This window comes from Chlorocebus sabaeus, chromosome 21 (genome assembly GCF_047675955.1).
Source record: "Chlorocebus sabaeus isolate Y175 chromosome 21, mChlSab1.0.hap1, whole genome shotgun sequence".
NCBI classification, from domain to species: domain Eukaryota; kingdom Metazoa; phylum Chordata; class Mammalia; order Primates; family Cercopithecidae; genus Chlorocebus; species Chlorocebus sabaeus.
Genome location: NC_132924.1, coordinates 34,081,653 through 34,100,105, shown reverse-complemented (window position 1 = coordinate 34,100,105; position 18,453 = coordinate 34,081,653). Strand labels below are relative to the sequence as shown.

At 39.4% G+C, this 18,453-nt stretch overlaps 1 protein-coding gene and 1 pseudogene across 18 annotated transcripts in view; one reads left to right on the top strand and one right to left on the bottom strand.

Moving 5' to 3' along the window:
* Window positions 1-341: 341 nt before the first annotated feature.
* Window positions 342-954, bottom strand: LOC103226304 (phosphatidylethanolamine-binding protein 1-like; annotated as a pseudogene).
* A 6,929-nt stretch (window positions 955-7,883) lies between these two features.
* The window catches only part of TAX1BP1 (Tax1 binding protein 1), an 89,563-nt gene continuing 78,993 nt past the window's right edge, over window positions 7,884-18,453 (top strand). For all 18 annotated transcript variants that reach the window (XM_073009024.1, XM_073009022.1, XM_073009021.1 and 15 more), the window contains exons 1-2: window positions 7,884-8,005; window positions 14,606-14,774. In XM_073009024.1, the coding sequence (XP_072865125.1) occupies window positions 14,613-14,774 (162 nt within the window). In that variant the 5' untranslated portion in view covers window positions 7,884-8,005; window positions 14,606-14,612. The remainder of the gene's footprint in view (window positions 8,006-14,605; window positions 14,775-18,453) is intronic.

The window sequence follows — 18,453 nt, the reverse complement described above, 5'->3', positions numbered from 1 at the left end:
TTTTTCTTTTTAAACCTCCCTTAAAGATTCTTTGATGCTTTGCTCTATCACTGTAGACCTGGTCTTTTTCCCACCCGATTTTTTCTTTTTTACATTCCGGGTTGCTATTTTCAGATTAACAATTTTATGACCCCATCACAGTACCAAAATATCCCCCAAAATGAAGTTCAAATTTGATCAAAACATAAATCAGAGTGAGTAAAATTATAAAGGTCAGGCAGCAGGAAAAGTTACCCTCAACCACCATCTGACTGGTCAGATGTCATCTGTGCCAAGGTGGGCAGGAAGAGGAGAAATCTATTATACATGCAACACTGAACTGGGAAACAGGGCTTGGGGCCTCCAGGACAGTTAAGGTCCCCAAGCTAACCCCCTACTTCCCAGACAGCTGCTCGTACAGTTTGGGCACATAGTCGTCCCACTCGGCCTGGTAACACGTGCCGGCCACCGGGGTCCCGAGCTCGTACTTTTTATGGAAGGAGGCCACCTTGAATTTGTCACGTTGGTCTCCAGATCGGTTGCTGAGGATGGGCTCGTCACACTTTAGCTGCCTGGCCTGCTCGTAAAGCAGCCAGACATAGTGGTGGAGGCCTGTGCCCTTGGGAGGCCCTGAGCCCACATAATCGGAGAGGACTGTGCCACTGCTGATGTCACTGCCCTTAATGTTGACCACCAGGAAATGATGCCATTCCCTGTATTTGGGATCCTTTCTGCTGGGAGCATCCGGGTCTGTCAGGACCAAGGTGTAGAGCTTCCCTGAATCAATACCATCCCACCAAATGCTGGTGGGTCTATTCTTAACCTGGGTCGGCATCAGCACTTTGCCCAGCTTGTCCACCGCCGCCCCCGGCGTAGGGTGACATGCAGCCGGTGCTGCGTCTGCTCATCCACTTCTTGCAGGCTCTAGGGCCCAGACCACTTGCTGAGGTCCACCGGCATGGCGAGGCCAAGCAGAGTGTGCAGCCGGGAGTGCCGCAGCAGGCTAAGCGCGGGCGGCAGCGGCGACACGGAGGCCTCAGCACACTGGCCCGGGAGGGCGCAGAGCCAGCGACCACGCGAGAGCACGCGCCCCAGCCACCGCCCAGCCCCGCGCACTGCCCCGCTCCATTCTAGTTTTGTCAGGATTTTGAAATATTGCTCTGTACTAAGATAGGGTAGGGGATATCTTGGAGACCTAGGAAGGTTAAACAGGCTGTGTGGTTTTGTCCACCTAGAGGTACCCTCCTATCCTCTCTGGCCCAGAGAAATCTGTTTCTAGAGTTGAGGGGGAGGAAAATGCTGGCTGTTCTCCCTCCAACTATATACCCCTGCCCTTGGCTTCTCCTCAAGCCATTTCTCTGCGCCTGAATCCTCTCCCCATTTGTGGGGTTCAAGAGTCTGGAAACAAAAGCCAGAAAGATTTTCCTTCTACGTCCTTTCTTCAAGGCAACATATCTATGGGTGAAGGTTGGAAAAGTGGCAAGCTATACAAGGGGAAAATACCAAGAAAAATAGGTTGATATCTCAAATATATTATCACATCATATAGATTGATCCTTAAGAAGTTCAGCTGGGAAGGAAAGAAAAAAAATAGGATGCTAGTTGGAAGAAGATATGGGTTAAAAGGAGCTTCTTCCAGAATGATAGCAACTGTGCTTAAAGAAGTACAAGGAAGGTTCCTTACTTAAAGAGATCCTCCCCCCATGCATGGAAACCTCGCTTGACAGACTCATTACTTTATGCTTGTAGGTCCTTTTTTGAGATCCTAAGACTTGCATTAAGTTTCTCGTAGACACAGAGATTATTACTGAGAATCAGTTTTTTTTTTCCCCCCCTGGATAAGACTGCTTGGTGCCCGAGGGGTGGGGCTGTTAAACCTGTGAAGGGTACCTGAAAAAGAGGAAAAAGTATAGAAAAAGAAAGATTCAGGAAGGGGAATTTTGTCTACTCACAGCTTGTCTTAGAACTTGCTAAATCACACTACGTAACATCAGAAGCCAATTTTCACAATTAACTAATAAAATATATTACAAATTACTTTCTAAAGATGCTCAGCCTAAGTACTTAGTAATAATTTCATGTTTCCTTTTGTCTTCATGGCAGGATCAGCCTAGCCATGGTCTCTTGTGAGAATAAAGGCATTTCTTTCATCTATTAAACCCAATGCTAAATGGCAATAAATCATCATTCATTGAATTCTGCAACCTAAACTATACCTTACTGAAGAAATTCTAGCCCCTATGCATCATAATTAACATCAAGTAGCAGTAGAAAATTGCAGTACAACAAAGACCTACATTTTGGCAGCAACCCTACTTGGTTGGAACTGAATGAACTATGAGCAATTACTTCAGGGGAAGAAAGAAAAATAAACAAGACAGGCTCTACCTATGAAGCTAAATGAAGCAGTAGAGTGGTTTGTCAGTCTGGGTCCAAATAGCAGAGAAAAACCACATAGGTGATATGAACAAGGAAAGTCTAATATAAAGAATTATTAACTATAACAGGAGATTGGAGTCACAAGGCTAATGGGAGTAAAAGGAACTCTAAAAAATATAAGAATGGCTTATATAAGGAGAGACACTACCCCTATGACTGAGATAGAGTGTCCAAGCAAGATCACCTCTCAGGGCTGACATCTAGGCCCTGGAGAGGGCACGGCTGTGGGTCCCTGCATAAAGTCCCACAGAGAAGTCTCACAGAGAAGTCCTTGTGTTGCTGAGCTGGTGAAACTTACTGGAAATTCACCTTCTGGAACTTGCCAGAAAACTACCATCTGGAACTTGCTAGAAATCTGCCCTCTGCATCTTGCTAGAAATATGCCTTCTGGAACTTGCTGGAAATAGATGGAAGATGAGGGAGTATCATATAGACAATTCTTTCTAGAAGCAAGACAGTTGCTTGTAAAGACAAAAGACAATAGGAGCTGGAAGGAAATAGGGAGCTGGAAAAGTTTTAAAAATTGAAGAGACTTCAGCATGTTTAAAAAGACAACGGAAAAGATCTCGTGGAGATGGGGGTCTTGAATATAAAAACGAGATGATGTAGAGTTCCTGAGAAGGTGGGAGGTGTTGAGATCTGTGAAATAAAAACATATTTGAGCCTAAAACTTTGATTTAGCCTTGGTTAAAATTAAACATTTGAAGATTATCTTAATAACATTTCCTTAAAATAATTTTTATTAACTTTAATTATCATTGATACACAGTGACTCACAAAATACAGGTATTTAATAAGAAACACTGGGAAGGAAGAATCTTGTTGACATAAGTACCTTAAAAATTCAAAGTACTTTGCTGGCTATTACTCTTCTCAGTAAGATGAGGAAGAGAGGTTAGAGAATATTTACATTCTAGTGACCTTTCAGTTGCACAAGGAACAAAGAACACTGTTAGGAGCCAATGGGGCAAAGGTCTTTCTGAAATATAAACCTCTGCAGGCTCTGTTTCTTAGTATCATAAATTATAGTTTCTCTTTTTGATAGTGCAAGAAACTTCCCAAAACACTCTATTTTAACTTCAAAGTTTCTGCTTAGTATTTCCAGACGTAAACTTTAGTGTAAAGCATGTGATGACCACAAAGTCTGTAACACATTTGTTATAGGAAATTTTCTTTAATGTGCAAGATAGGAAGTCAAGGGAATTTACGGTGTTGGAAGTCATGTTAATGAAATTATAGCCTATGGACTCTAAGTTGGATACTGAGGGGAGTATTAAAAGAAGAAATGGACTGAGATCCTGACGAGTTTGAAAAATAGTTCTGCTGGGCATATCTGAATGAGCAAGTTAGAAGAATAGGAGCTTGTGTTCAAAGAGTAGGAGGCTTGCTTTTCAAGATGATGACAAGGGCCAAGGTGTGACCACAGAAATAGGTATCTGGAGTGGAGTGGAGTATTTGAGATGGGGGATTCAGGAAATTAAAATGCTGGGATGTTGGCCTTTTCATTTTAATTTCATCCAAGTAGACAGTGAATGGCTTAGAACAGAGAAGGAGACTGTGCACTAGGTGACAGTCTTCACTGAATGAGGAACAGTGACTTGGAGATCAGAAGATGACAGCCACAGGGAAAGAAGACGGAGCATAACACAACAGTGTATACCTCAAAGGAGCAAAGGTGTTTTACAAGCATCTAGGTAGGTAATGGTTGGGAAACTAGCAATGAGTACATCAATAGAATCTAATAGATAGGGAAAGAGAAAATAACCCTATTTTAGAGTGTTTGGAATCCTCTCTTTCTTTGCCTATCCAAAGCCTACCATTATTCAAATCTCATTTTTAAAGCCTCTCTTTTTAGATTGAGATCATCCTGGCCAACATGGTGAAACCCTGTCTCGACTAAAAATACAAAAAAAATTATCTGGGCATGGTGGCACGCACCTGTAGTCCCAGCTACTTGGGAGGCTGAGGCAGGAGAATCGCCTGAACCTGGGAGGCGGAGGTTGCAGCGAGCCAAGATTGCGCCACTGCACTCCAGCCTGGGTGACAGAATGAGACTCTGTCTTAAAAAAAAAAAAAAAAAAAAAAAAAAAAAAAAAAAAAAGGCTCTCTTTCTAAAACAAAGGTTTACAAAGAGTTTTTATTTTTTTTTTAATTAAGAATCATTTATAGCAAAAGGTATCTTTAATACAAATTCTAATGTAAACCATTGTTCTAAGAAAGGAGACCAACTCATTTGCCTGGCTTTTAAAACCTGTAATGTTTCTAATAAAATATGTCTATTTGAACTTTTTCAAAAATTTTCAATCCTTGTTTTGCTATCTAATTGTCCCATCTGTGCCTTTTAAATTATATTATTCTCACCATGTAAGCCTTTTCTTCATCTTTTCGAATCTTATCAGTCTTTTGAAGTTTAGAACCCAATCTCTTTTACAAAGTCTAGCTAATTTCAAAATTATTCTGTATATCTTTCTACTTTATTTCTCAGAGTCCATTTCCTGCAAATTTGACAGTTATCTATACCATCCTGTAATATCTTGACCTGATTTTAAGCAGTTTCAGGGAAGAAACCATGCTTGATTCCTTGTTTTTCCCAGAGCACATAGTAAATGAACAAAACGCTCTTAGTAAGAAGCAACATGACACAATGGTGAATGCATGAACTTTGGAGGAAATTATTCTTGGTTAACAATTTTCTTCCTGATTCCTTTGTCCAAGCTCTTAAATCCTGACTGGAAAGTCCTCTCCCTATATCTCATCAAAATCATACCTCACTTTAACAGTCCAGGCCTGCCTCTCCCATGAGAAGTGTACTGCTAACACTAGCCTGTACTTTCTCTCATCTCTGAATATCTGTCTTCTTATTCATTTATTTACACTTTAGTTACCTACATTTTCATGGGCTCATTTCTTTTCTTCCTTTTGCTACCATAAGTTCCTCTAATGAAAGAACACTGTCTTTTAAATATAGTCAGCATATTTTCCCAATCAAAACACAGGACAACTGCCTACAAACTACTTGAAACTGTAGTTGCTCCAGAAAAATCATGGGTTACTCACTGATTTGCTTTCCAATAATTCTCTCAATAGGTCTGCAATCCCTTATTCACCATTTTGAAATCTGAAAAGCTCTGAAAATTGACCGGGTGCGGTGGCTCACGCCTGTAAATCATGGGTTACTCACTGATTTACTTTCCAATAATTCTCTCAATGGGTCTGCAATCCCTTATTCACCATTTTGAAATCTGAAAAGCTCTGAAAATTGGCCGGGTGTGGTGGCTCACGCCTGTAATCCCAGAAGGAGAATCGCTTGAACCTGGGAGGCAGAGGTTGCAGTGAGACGAGATCTTGCCACTGGCCTCCAGCCTGGGTGACAGGGCAGAGGGCAGAGACCCCGTCTCAAAAAAAAAAAAAAAAAAAAAAAAAAAAAAGCTCTGAAAATCAAATGTTTTCTTAACATTTGGTGGCAAAACCTGTTTGACCTGACTCATTTGTCATTAAAACTTGACCTGAACCCAAGGGCAAAGTGACAGAACCTGACCTGAAAAACTTGATCTGAAGTGAGACTATACACCTCATTTATCTTAGTGTGATATTCATAATTGTTCTGGAAAAAAAAAGTTGACTGTGGGTGCTGCCCCAGATAGTGAGGAATGTCACATAAAACACACCTCTCTAAAGTCTGAAAAATTCTGAATTCTGAAATCCCTCTGGCAGAAAGATTTCACTTAAAGGAAGTGAATCCATATCTCTTCTAGCCGTAGTCCACTGCCATACACATAATAGGCTAACTTTAAGAAATTCAATTAAAGCCAGGTGCAGTCACTTGTGCTTGTAATCCCAGCACTTTGGGAGGCTGAGGCAGGTGGATCGCCTGAGGTCAGGAGTTCGAGACCAGCCTGGCCAACATGGAGAAACCCTGTCTCTACTAAAGATACAAAAATTAGCCCAGAGTGGTGGTGTGCGCCTGTAATCCTAGCCACTGGGGAGGCTGAGGCAGGAGAATCGCTTGAACCCGGGAGCCGAGGTTGCAGTGAGCTGAGATTGCCCCACGGCACTCCAGCCTAAGCAACAAGAGTGAAACTCCGTTCCCCCCGCCCCCCCCAGAAAGACTTTCAATTGTGGTTTTTATTAGGTATACTGTTTTTCTGATTTCATTAACTGAAAATTAGTGGTCATTAAAAATTTATTACATGTGAATAGGAATATGATTTAAACATACAAGGAGTGACATCTCTGACAAATTGTGCTTATGAAGTTCACTGCTATGTTTACATTTCTTAAGGGACCACAGTTATTTCTACTACCAGAAGGCTGCTACCAGTAACGCGAGTGATAACTTAAGTTGATTATTCACACCGTTTTCTTCATCCATAAAATAAGGAGACTAGGACTAAATGACCTGTTAAGGTTCTTCTGAAATTCTATGATCAAGTATAGTACCCAGCACAAGACCAAGTTAAAAAATGTCAATACATAGGAAAGAAATCAGTCTGTAAACACTGAGAACCTGTATTATCAAAGCTAATGTCTTCTGAAATAACTGGAAGATGAAAGTATATGAAAGATAATTTTGAATGTTCTGTATTTAGAATGTGCTTCAACATTTAATGCGATCAATTTACATATCCTTTCAGGTGCTATTGCAAGTTTTATCAGGGTTTTATGGCAACAGACGAATATGATGAATTCGAATGGGACACACTGGCTTCTGTGAAGTTACGATTCAAACTGAATGTCTAATATAGGAAGGCAATACATACAAAAGGCAAAAGTGATTTTAGAAATAACAGAACGCGGGACAAAGTCCACACACGGAAAATGATATGGATAACAAAAGCCGGTAACTCACAGAAATGCGGGTAGAGAAGAGGCCTCTCTGCTGGAGCGAGAGCAAATAGAATCAGACGGCATTGAACTGAAAGGCTCCTAGGAGCTTTCAGTGAACAAAACTTGGTAGTCAAAAAAGCACAGGACTGGGCCGGGAGTTGAGAGAGAGTCTTGGAGTTCAGGGGTTTGCAGCCCTAGCCGTGTGGTAACTCCCTTGCTTCTCTGGCTATTTCCTTATCTATAAAATCGATGGGTTAGTTTAGGCCGATTGAGACGCAGGCAGGGACGCGGTACTGTTCATGGACCTCTGAGCTGCCCTTTCTTTCCACATCGCGGGTGAGTTACTTAAATCTCTGGTGTGTTTCCCCATTTCGTATGTCAAAATAATAATATAAAATCAGAATGTATATCCAGACGCATTGTTTTTCTGCGATTAACTTGCTGAGCGAAAATGGCAAGAACGAAGGAAGGCGAGAGCCAGCCTGCCTGCGAGATGAGGCACGCCCGGGCCCAGCTTCGCGTCCCGGAGCGGAGTGGGCTGAGGGCGTGTCGTCGCGGAGCGGCCTGGCGAACCCTCCAGGAGGCGGAAGAGACCGCCCCGTGGGCGGAAGTGACGCAAGGCCTACTGTTGGCAGTGAGGGTAGGTGTAGCCGGTCTTTGGGGGTAGGCGGTAGTGGCGGAAGAGGTTCGGCGGCTGATGGCGGATCAGGATCAGAAGCCTGTGTAACTTTCTCCCTTGGTCCGGGAGTCTTTCCACTGGGTAAGGCGCCTCCCCGGTCCACCCCAGCGCCTTGTGCGGGGCGGACCCCAGCTGCATCTCTTTTAGGGCTCGTGCTACACCCCTCTGCCCCTGTACTGTAGGGGCCTGGCCGGTCTCGGGAGAGGTCTCAGTGGTGACGAGGCTTTCCTTCCCGAGGACAAACCTTCCCTTCCGGACTGCGATTGTGACGGGGGTGTGGGCGACTCGGATCGGCCGTAGAGTTTTGGAATAGCAACGGGTGGCCGCCACACGCGGAGGGAGGCCCTCGGGACAGGCCTTCGCGATTTGGGGGAGGCGTGTGGGACGGGTGCCCTTTGGCTGGGGACGAGTGACGCTGGCGACCCCCGAAGGAAAAGCTTCTGGTGTTCAAGGCTCAACTCTGGGATGACTGTTTTGAGGTCCCTGTGGGTGTTACCGGCGCAGTAAGCTGAGAAAACACGTAGGTCGCGTCCGAGAAGGACGCTGGGGTTTGCCTCTGCGGAGAGAAACCCAGCTGTTTTGGTTTGAGTCGCCGGTGGCAAAGGGGGCGGAGACTCCCTGCGCCGCCTACTTTTGAGGGCCGCGAGCGGAGTTGGCTGTTCCGGCTGATCTCCTGCTTCACCTGGATTCCTTTCCCCACCCCGCCCCAACACCCCGCAGGTTCGCGAGGTGTGAACTAGTCCCGACCTACCTGCATTCCTGGCTTAGGGAATCTGTGGCTAGAGTTTAGCGTGCGCGTGTACACCTTATTAGTAAAAAATAGAGCTTAGCATGCGTTTGTGTGGGTGTGTGTACACACCTTATTGGTAAAAGTTTTGTTGGACAACACTGGCATATGACTTTAGACGTACAGTGTTAGATTTCCGATTTCACACAGTGGTTATGAATTGCTATTATGTCAGGCATTAGATGGGAAAATCTTAATTGTTCAACTGTCTGCATTCTGCTGATGCTAAAATTTCTACGTGCTGGGCACGAACAATTACTAGTTACAAGTTTGGTGCTTAATTCCAAAAGGATTTAAAGAGATCATTTGAATAGAAACTAAAAGTGGGTTGATGTCCTCAGTGCTTTTCGGGTTTAGAGAAGGAGCTGAGGACAGCCTTTCTCCTTCGTTCTGTTCTTTTCAAGGGTAAACTTGAAGTATTGTTTGATGATGCCGACTTCTAATAAAGTTTTATTTATTTTTCAAGCTGTTCAACTTCAAAGAACATCTTATTGTATTTTTTGTTTTATAGCCATCACGTTCTTTTTTTTTTTTTTTTTTTTCTTGAGACGGAGTCTTGCTCTGTCTCCCAGGGTGGAGTGCAGTGGCACGATCTCGGCTCACGTCAACCTCCGCCTCCCAGGTTCTAGCGATTCTCCTGCCTCAGCCTCCTGAGTAGCTGGGATTACAGGCGCGCGCCACCACGCCCGGCTAATTTTTGTATTTTTAGTAGAGACGGGGTTTCTCCATGTTGGTTAGGCTAGGGTCGAACTCCTGACCTCCTGATCTGTCCGCCTCGGCCTCCCAAAGTGCTGGGATTACAGGCGTGAGCCACTGCGACTGGCCCATCACGTTCTTAAATTGTAGACCGCTGTTTGTAGTTCTCACTGCAGCCGTATTTGTAGAATTAACCAGTAAGTATCTTTTCCATAACAAAAGTAAAATTTTGGAATTCGAAGTTTCAACCTTTTTAATGATGTTGAAATAATTATGAAAGATCCTAACGATGCTCCTTGTATACTTCTTTTGGGGACTTGATTGTATTCTTTTGGAATGGATATGTAAAATCTGGGCTTTATGCATTTCTGTCTTTTTAAAGCTTATTTTGTCCCAAATAAACCTTCAGAAGAAGATAAAAATGTCCTCTCCCCTAATATATGTGGGCCAAGATCATAGCATTTTAGAAACCAACTTATAAAATCTAAAAAGTAAGTAAAAGTGGTGCGGGTGACACCTGAGCGGAATGTCTTGGCACTCAGGCGTAAAGGATTCTGGAACTAGGGATGCCTGCGAGGGTGCAAGTTAATATAGACTGGGGCCTTTGCTTTTGCCTCCTAGAAAAATTGCTGATTACATTTTTTTGGAAGCAGAGGTCTGTTTATAGTTGTTAAGTTTCTCTTTCTTTGAGCCACAGTGTGAATAATTGGAAACTGTTTGAATGCTGGACATTTTTTGCTTTCATATGTTTGCGTGTCCTATCGGACTGAAGTTTGGAGATAACTCTAAAGGTTTTTTAGCTGAGGATGTGAAAAACTTTCGGTAACTCTGTCAACCATTACCTGAATTATAACACTTCTAAAGATACAAAGTGTTCATATTCTAAAATGCAGTGTTTCTGCTGCAGTAGGTCATATGTAGAGTGTTACTAATCTGTTTCATTTCTTTATTTGCTTTGGTTTTCCTATTACGGAAATTTTCAAACATACACAAAGGAGAATGAACAGTAAAATGAACTGACACTTTACTACTCTTGTTTTATTACCCCCTCTAACATTTATTTTTTTCCCCTGGAGTTTTTAAAGCAAATCTTAGACATCAAGACGTTTCACTTACAGTTAGTTTAGCATCTTTAACTGATAAGGACTTTAGAAAAACACAGAATTGCCATAATTATAGTATCACACATAACAAAATTATTTTTGAATTCTAATTGTTAGGACTGGCAAATTACATTTAATATTTATCTAAATTAAAAAAGCTTAATTTGGCTTCATATGTTTAATGTACAGAAGTTCTTAGTATGGTTTATTTTTTAGTAAGTTCACTCAGGCTTATATTTTTGGGCTAAAGTAAAACAAGTATTGGGAACCACTGGAAAAATACTACCACAAAAGTCAAATCTGTTTTGGAGCTGAAAAAGTTCCAAGAGGAGTAAGTAAAGATAACGTTGAAATGCTTCCCTACCCCCACCCCATGTTTATTTTAGCTGTATACATAACTGAGTGCCCACTGTGTATTATTTATCTTTTTTATAGACATTAATACATTTGCAAAATAATAAAATTGGAATTTAGACCAAAGACTCTATAATATACAGTTTACAGCATAACACACATAAAGAAATTCTAGAGGCATTGGAGCTTGAGGGAATGTAGGAGGAAACCTGAAAGAGGGCACTGTAGTCAGCATGTGTAAGCATTTCTGACTTTGTTTCCTAGCCAAATGTGTCTGGTCCCTTGATTGTTGACTGGACGTTTTGTATTTATCTTTGGCTTGCCAACTTACTATACTCCTGTTTGTGGAGATGCACTTTAGAGAAGGGGAATCAGAATTTGACATGGTAATGCTGCTTGCTTCTACTTTGCTTTTTTGTGTAGGGAGTGTACTTCTGTCCAACTGATAAGAGGTTTGTACTTTTTCTCAGGATGTTAGTGAAGCTACACTTCCCAGGCATTACCACAAGGTGATGCAGTGACTTTGCATATTATTTCTCCACTCCCATGCGACCTTGACATTCTCATTGAATTCCAACATTTTTATAAGCTTGCCTGTCTCTTCAGTCTGTTATCTGTAGGAGAAGTGAACCAGAGGAACTATGTGGGAATTAGAAATTTTATTATTTAAAATGGGTTGATTAATGACATTATATTTAGATTGCTTTCATCCATGTAAACTTTGTAAATGATTCTTAGCTATATTTTAATAAGAAGAGTAAAAAATGACAAGGTACTGGAATGACTTTTGTAAAATATTTCTATAATTATAGCAATTAAATTTTAAAAAGATTGGAGTGTTGGAGAGAGATTGATGAAGGCGATTAATAGGATAATCACAAATTATTTTACTTTTCAGACTTGTAAGCATTGTGAATACTATATTTTAAAGTGAAATACTAGTGTTTTCTATGAGAAAATGTGAAATTTTGGGGAGGGTGTAAAAATGGAATTTCTGGTTAATAGGGCTATTTAAAACAATAGAAATAATACATTTATATATACTTGTAAAAATTCAAACAATAAATTGATGTAAAATTTAAAGTCCTTAAGTCTTGTTTTTACACACATCCCTTATAAGACTATTAACTCTATAGTGTATACTTCTTGAGTTCCTTTTGATGCATTTGTAAACATATACAAATACATATATCTATACCTATGTGCTATTTTATACCTCAAAAACTTCAGTGAACTAAAAGTATAAGGTTGGATTGTGGATTTTTAAAAACTTTTAACTGAGGTTAACAGAAGTTTAAACACTTTTGCCTTGTCTTATAAAAAAATTGTTACAGCTTTGTTGTTTATTTTAGGAAATGACATGTTAAATTTTAAGAAAAAAGTATTATCCTTAATCAGCTTTTGATTAAAAACATGGGACGTTTATTCTAAGCTAGTTTGTTTCCTTCTCACTGAATATCTTTCTCAAAGGAAGCGTGACTTCACTCGCTTCATAGAAAAATATTATTCTCTTGATTCAGTTTTGGTAGTTGTATCTAATAGATGTTGGTTCAGTTGATTTAGCTATAGTTTCTTTTGTTGGTATCTTATAACCAGTAGTGACTTTTTTTTTTTTTTTTGTTTTAAAGAACTGGAATTGGTGTTTTTTTTCTCTTTGTGAAGTCACTGACTTGAAAAGAGATTATCATTAATGACTTCATTAATATGACCTCCCTGGGAGCCCAGATTAGCTCAGACAACTCAAAGAAACAAAATAATAGAACTCTTCAGTTATTTTAGGCAGAGTTCTCCAGTGTTTGTAAATGCTACCTTTTCATTTTTCTGATGGCTTTAGGTTAGCAGGTAGAGAGTATACATAGTTAAGTCTTTCCATGAAATATGGTTGCTGGTAGCAAAGTCCCTTTGTTAGTGCAGAGGTAAAGGAGGATTGCTACTGAATATACTCTTTATCTTGGAATGCTTGCAAACCTCAGGTAGGGAGAGGCTGACAACTAGCCTGATACTCTACAGTGGTTTCCAGGTTCATGATTAACAGTCTCTTTTTGGGATATCCATTATATTCAGTAAAGCAGAACTTTGGCCGTAACAGAAGCAGAGGGGACATAAGAAGAAAGTTGGTATTTTTAAAAGTGCTTATTATTACAAAACTTTAAAAATTTGCCTTAGTATTTCAAACAGGTCAGCAAAAGAAACAGTTGTAAAAGCACACTGTTTCAGATCTTAGCAATAAGCCTTCTTACTAATGGCCAAAATATGAGTAGAGCCTTACTGCTGTGCTTGCTCTGTAGAAACTTCATTGATTTGTGAAGTAAATTAGATTAATTTGGTTAGCAAAAATCTTGCCCCAGTTTTCCCCATTATTACAGAGATGCCTGTTTTAATGACTCAAGCAAGTGCGGTCAGGACAGTCATAGTTTCTTATGTGTATTGTAGAATTAGTGATTGTACCGAGCCTGTGACAAACTCTGCAGATTGCTTTTTTGGGTAAATCCTCATTTGTTTCTGTTTTCTCAAAAGTAGAGCACAAAATAGGGAAAACATTTGGATCTCGCAGTTTTTATAATCTGCTTTCACCATTCATCTGCTATCCAGTGCCTGGTGTTTACTAAGCCAGTGAGCATTCATGAATCTCTAATAGATTTTCAACAGTATGTATTTTATTAACACTACATTTCTATTTTTATTTTTAAATATAAGTTTATTTTAATCAGTAAACATATGGAAAGGGTACATGAATACTAGAAGTCGAAGTAGGATCATTGGACCTAGGATGAAATTATAGGTTTGTTATAGGTAGAGAAGAACAAATAAGCTGAGCCATTTCAAGTAGACCAGCTAAGATTTTACATGGTTTGAGAGATTTGAACAAGCTTGTACCAGAAGCCCAAGAAGACAGGCTGGGTCTGGGATCTGTGGAAATGAGTGAGAGGTAGTAGTAGAGACTTAAGTTGTTGGATAGTGGTTCTCTTTTCTGGTTGCATACAGGATTGAGATTACCTGGGGAGATGTGGGGGCAGGGATATGTATATTCGTATACACACCGACAGACACACATGTACATACTCCCAGGCCCCACTCCCAGAAAGTCGTTGTCATCTATTTTTTTTTAAAGGCCCCTAATGATTCTAATGTGTAACCAGGGTTGAGAAATGCTGGTCCAGGGGATTTAGAAGGGCAGGAATGTAGGCACAGAGATGTTAGCATCAGGTTTAGTTATAGGATCCCAAAACCTAGGGAGAGGGGAAGAGATGAATGGGATGGGCTAGGTTAGGGAGGAAAATGATGAAGCTCAAGGGTTCTCATAGGAAGGAAAAGTTAATTGACCCATAGCCAATAAAATACTGACTTTTAACTGTCCTTGTTTCTGTTTCTAGTGTTCGTTACTAGGAGCCAGCAGGTTTATATTGGCAGCATGTGCGCAAAAACAGCTCTGGTTCATTTGGTTTTGATTCAGATAGAAGCAGAGGGCTAGGCTTTCCAGGACAGTTGAAGTTTTGGTTTGGTTTTTTAACTTTTAAATGCCCATGTAACTTTCTGAGCCAAATGGGTTTTAGTTATTTTCCAGTTTGTCTGTATTTTTATATTTAATCATATTTTAAAGAAGTTGCAGTATTTACAAAGTATGTATTTTCTTAATTATGACATGCAAATATTCATGAAATTTGTATTAAATATGTATTTTCTGAAGGCATGTTTATTCTTAGTTGGTATAATTTAACTTGTATGAATTACTTGTTTCAGATTCACAATGACATCCTTTCAAGAAGTCCCATTGCAGACTTCCAACTTTGCCCATGTCATCTTTCAAAATGTGGCCAAGAGTTACCTTCCTAATGCACACCTGGAATGTCATTACACCTTAACTCCATATATTCATCCACATCCAAAAGATTGGGTTGGTATATTCAAGGTAAGAAAGCTTTCTGAATATGTTCTCCATGTAAACACTTTTAATTTTCTTTTAAAACAGATTGATAAGTAGCTTGTACTTGCCTTTTCTTAACTCTGCATTAAGTCTCATTTTTATAAACGTCACCATGAAATATTTAACAGTGGGGAGTAGATAAAATGAATGTTGGGAACTCCATTTCACCAGATTTTCCTCTCTCTGATCAAAAAGTTTACCTTCACTTAAGAACTTGTGAAAATTTTTTCAGAATCATCTTTTCCTATTTTCTCCGTTCATTACCTGAAAAAAAATGATCTTTTTCTTTGGGTTCTTATATTATTTACTGTATTTTCCAGTCATTTGGAATTAATTTTATACAGCTTGACAGGCATGTTATTATCCCTTCTACCGTTGTCCTGCATGGCTTAAATATTGCTCAGATTGTATTACACAGTTTTAAGAGTATTCTGTTTGTATTACACAGTTTTAAAGTATTCTGTTTAACATGACTGAAGAGTAAACTCTTTGATGGCAGGAGTTCCAGTTCTTATGTTTTACAAGTGATTTTTTATAATACTTTCTTGAAAATAAAGGTGATCATTACAGTGGTACACCTCACTATGCAGGACGTTTTCTGGCAATTTTAACTCTTCAGAATGTAGTGGAAAACCAAAACATGAGAGTGTCCTCTGAGCAGTCAAAATAATGTCATGAATGTCCAAACAGTAAAACATATTCACTTTTCTCCTGTATTATTCTGTATTCTTCCTCAGAATCAGTTTGTTTTATTTTAGTTAGGACGTTTATGGGCTTGATATTTTGATTGTCTAATCTGTATAAAGTTAAACAACAAGGAAGAAAGAAATGAATAGCTGCTAGAAATTAGGCACATTGAAAGTGTCTAGAAGTAAAAGTCCAGCCTGATGGGAAGGCAGAAAAACATTTGGACAAAACAAAGTTTTGGCATTTAACGACTTTTAGTTCCTTTCTTTGAATTCCTCATTTCTTGATGTTTCTGAATACAACATAATAGTTATTTACTGTAGTTATTTACCGTTTACTTTTTGTGTCAGTTTTTTAGCTTGTCAGATCCCAAAATGGAGAAACATTCATTGTAACAATTTTATGAAATCAGTAGTAGTTTTTAAATTTTATTTCTTATTTTTTGAGACAGGGTCTTATTCTATCACTCAGGCTGGAGTGCGGTGGTGGGATAGTGGCTTACTGCAACCTGACCTCCTGGGCTCAAGTGATCCTTTCCCTGCAACCTTCCAAATAGCTGGGATTATAGGCACACCATGCCTGGCTAATTTTTAAATTTTTTTGTAGAGACAGGGTCTCATTATGTTGCCTAGGCTGGTTTTAACTTCCTAGGCTTAAGTGATCCTCCGTGTCCCAGCCTCCCAAAGTGCTGGGATTACAGGTGTGAGCCACCGCACCTGGCCTCAGTAGTAGTTTCGATTTTATGGGAGATACTGGTATCAAGTTAAAGATACTGATTGAGAACTGGTGTTTTCTGTAGTAACAGAGCAGAGTGGAAGAAAACAGAAATGTGATTGAGGAAAAAGAAGGGCATTTCCAGCAGGAAAATGGTATAGGTTAAACATCCTAAATCTGAAAATCTGAAATCTGAAATGCTTTGAAATCCAAAATTTTTTGAATGCTGACATGATGTGCTAAGAAAATGCTCATTGGAACATTTCATGTTTTGGATTTGGGATGCCCAACTAGTAAGTATAATGCAAATATTCCAAAATCTGGTGACAAATTTAGAAATCCAAAGCACTTCTGGTCTCAAGCATTTCGGATAAGGGATACTGAATCTGTATAAGCAGAGGCTCAGAGGTAGGAATGTTCATGAGAATGAGTAAGTCAGTTTACAGCATAAGCTTCAGTTAGGGAAGTTGTGGAAGATGAGATTGGAGATAAGTTTCATTCTGTCTATGAAAGACCTTCAGTGTTAGACAGTTCATAGACTTTTTTCTAAAGGGCAGTGAGAAGTCTTTGTATATGTATGGGTTGTTGGAAAATTATGTTTCAAGAAGATGAATTATTACCTTTTTCCTGCAGACTCCTTTTTTATTTCTTGTATTTTTTCATTTTTTTACAGCCAAAAGCCTGTGACTTTCCCTTCAAATCCAAACATCAGTTTTAACTATTTTATTACTTACATATTTCTAATTCTTAATATCACTGCTCTAGTTCATGCCTTCCGTATTTTTTACCAAGACTATTGCAATAGCTCACCTGTTTTACCCCACTTTCATTCTTGTCCTCTAACCTTTGTTTTTTAACTGCTCTATGTAAGTTGTAAAATGGAAACCTGAACATGTCTTTCTCTTGTTTGAAACTCTTCATTGGTTCTTCATCATCTATGGAATAATGCCAAGACCAAATAACCTAGAGCCATACAGGGCTCCTGTATAAGATTTAATTTCCAGCTTCATTTTTGGTCATTCCTGCTGCTGCTTTTTTGCTTTGGTAATGCTGAACTATACTTCTTTCATTGTGCACTTTAAGGATTGTAAGTTTTCTCTCAGCAAAAAAGAAAAAAAATCTTCTGTTTAATACTATTTCCATCCTTTTTGCCAGGATAAAACTTTAAAACTCAATAGGAAGTTCAAGCATATAGTAGAAATTTCAGGTAATACAGGAAGGCTCAAGGAAGAAAATAATCATGCTTAACATTTTTACCTAGTGTTAACTGTTGTTAACATAATGGTATATAGCTACATGTAATAAAATTACAAATAATTATACACATGCATAATGTGTGTGTAATAAATATATACACACATACTACTGATGCATCATAGTGTGTGTATATATTCATTGAACCAGTTTCTTAATATTGGAATTTACACTGTTGCTAAATGCTTATCATTAATACATAATAAAGTATTAATGTCTACCTATCTTCATTTTGTCTACTTATTTCATAAGGTAAGTTCTTGGAAGTAGAATCACCATGTTTATGGCATTGTATGTTTTTAAGCACTTTATGTGTACAGCAAATTGCCCTCTAAAGTGATTTTGATAGATACTATATTGACAAGCAGGCAGGAAGAGAGTGCCTGGGTAGCAATTGTAAGGGAGGAGGAATGAAGATGGAAAAGTGGTATGCTTGAGAAAGTGTTAAGGAATTTGATTTACTTGGGATAGCTATCAATTAAAAATTTGTTATTATTTTTTTTTTTTAGAGACGGGGTTTTGCCATGTTGCCCAGGCTGGTCTCGAACTCCTGGGCTCAAGCGATCCACCTGCCTCAGCCTACATAAGTGCTGGGATTGATAAGTGCTGGGATTGTAGGCATGAACCACCGTGCCCAGCTGCAGATACCAATTTTAGAAGATGGATGGGAAAGGTTAGTTTGGATCATGTTGTAGATTGTTTTAATATTTGAGGGATAGTTTTTAAGTAAGGAGTAATAAAGTTTAGAAGTGAAGCTTAATCTTATAGTGCTGAGTATGATAAATTGGAATTTGAAGAGAATGGAGGTAAAGAGAACGTTCAGACTATCCTAATTTTCTATGTGAGATAGTGAAAGCCTAAACTGGAGAAGGAAGTAAGTTGTGTGTAATAATCCATAAATAGAATTCATAGGATATGTCAACAGTCAATTGAATTAGGACTGGCACTCATTCTATGGCATCTCAGTAAGGAGGAGCAAGGTCATGTGTTAAAAGTTGGGGAGGGCTTG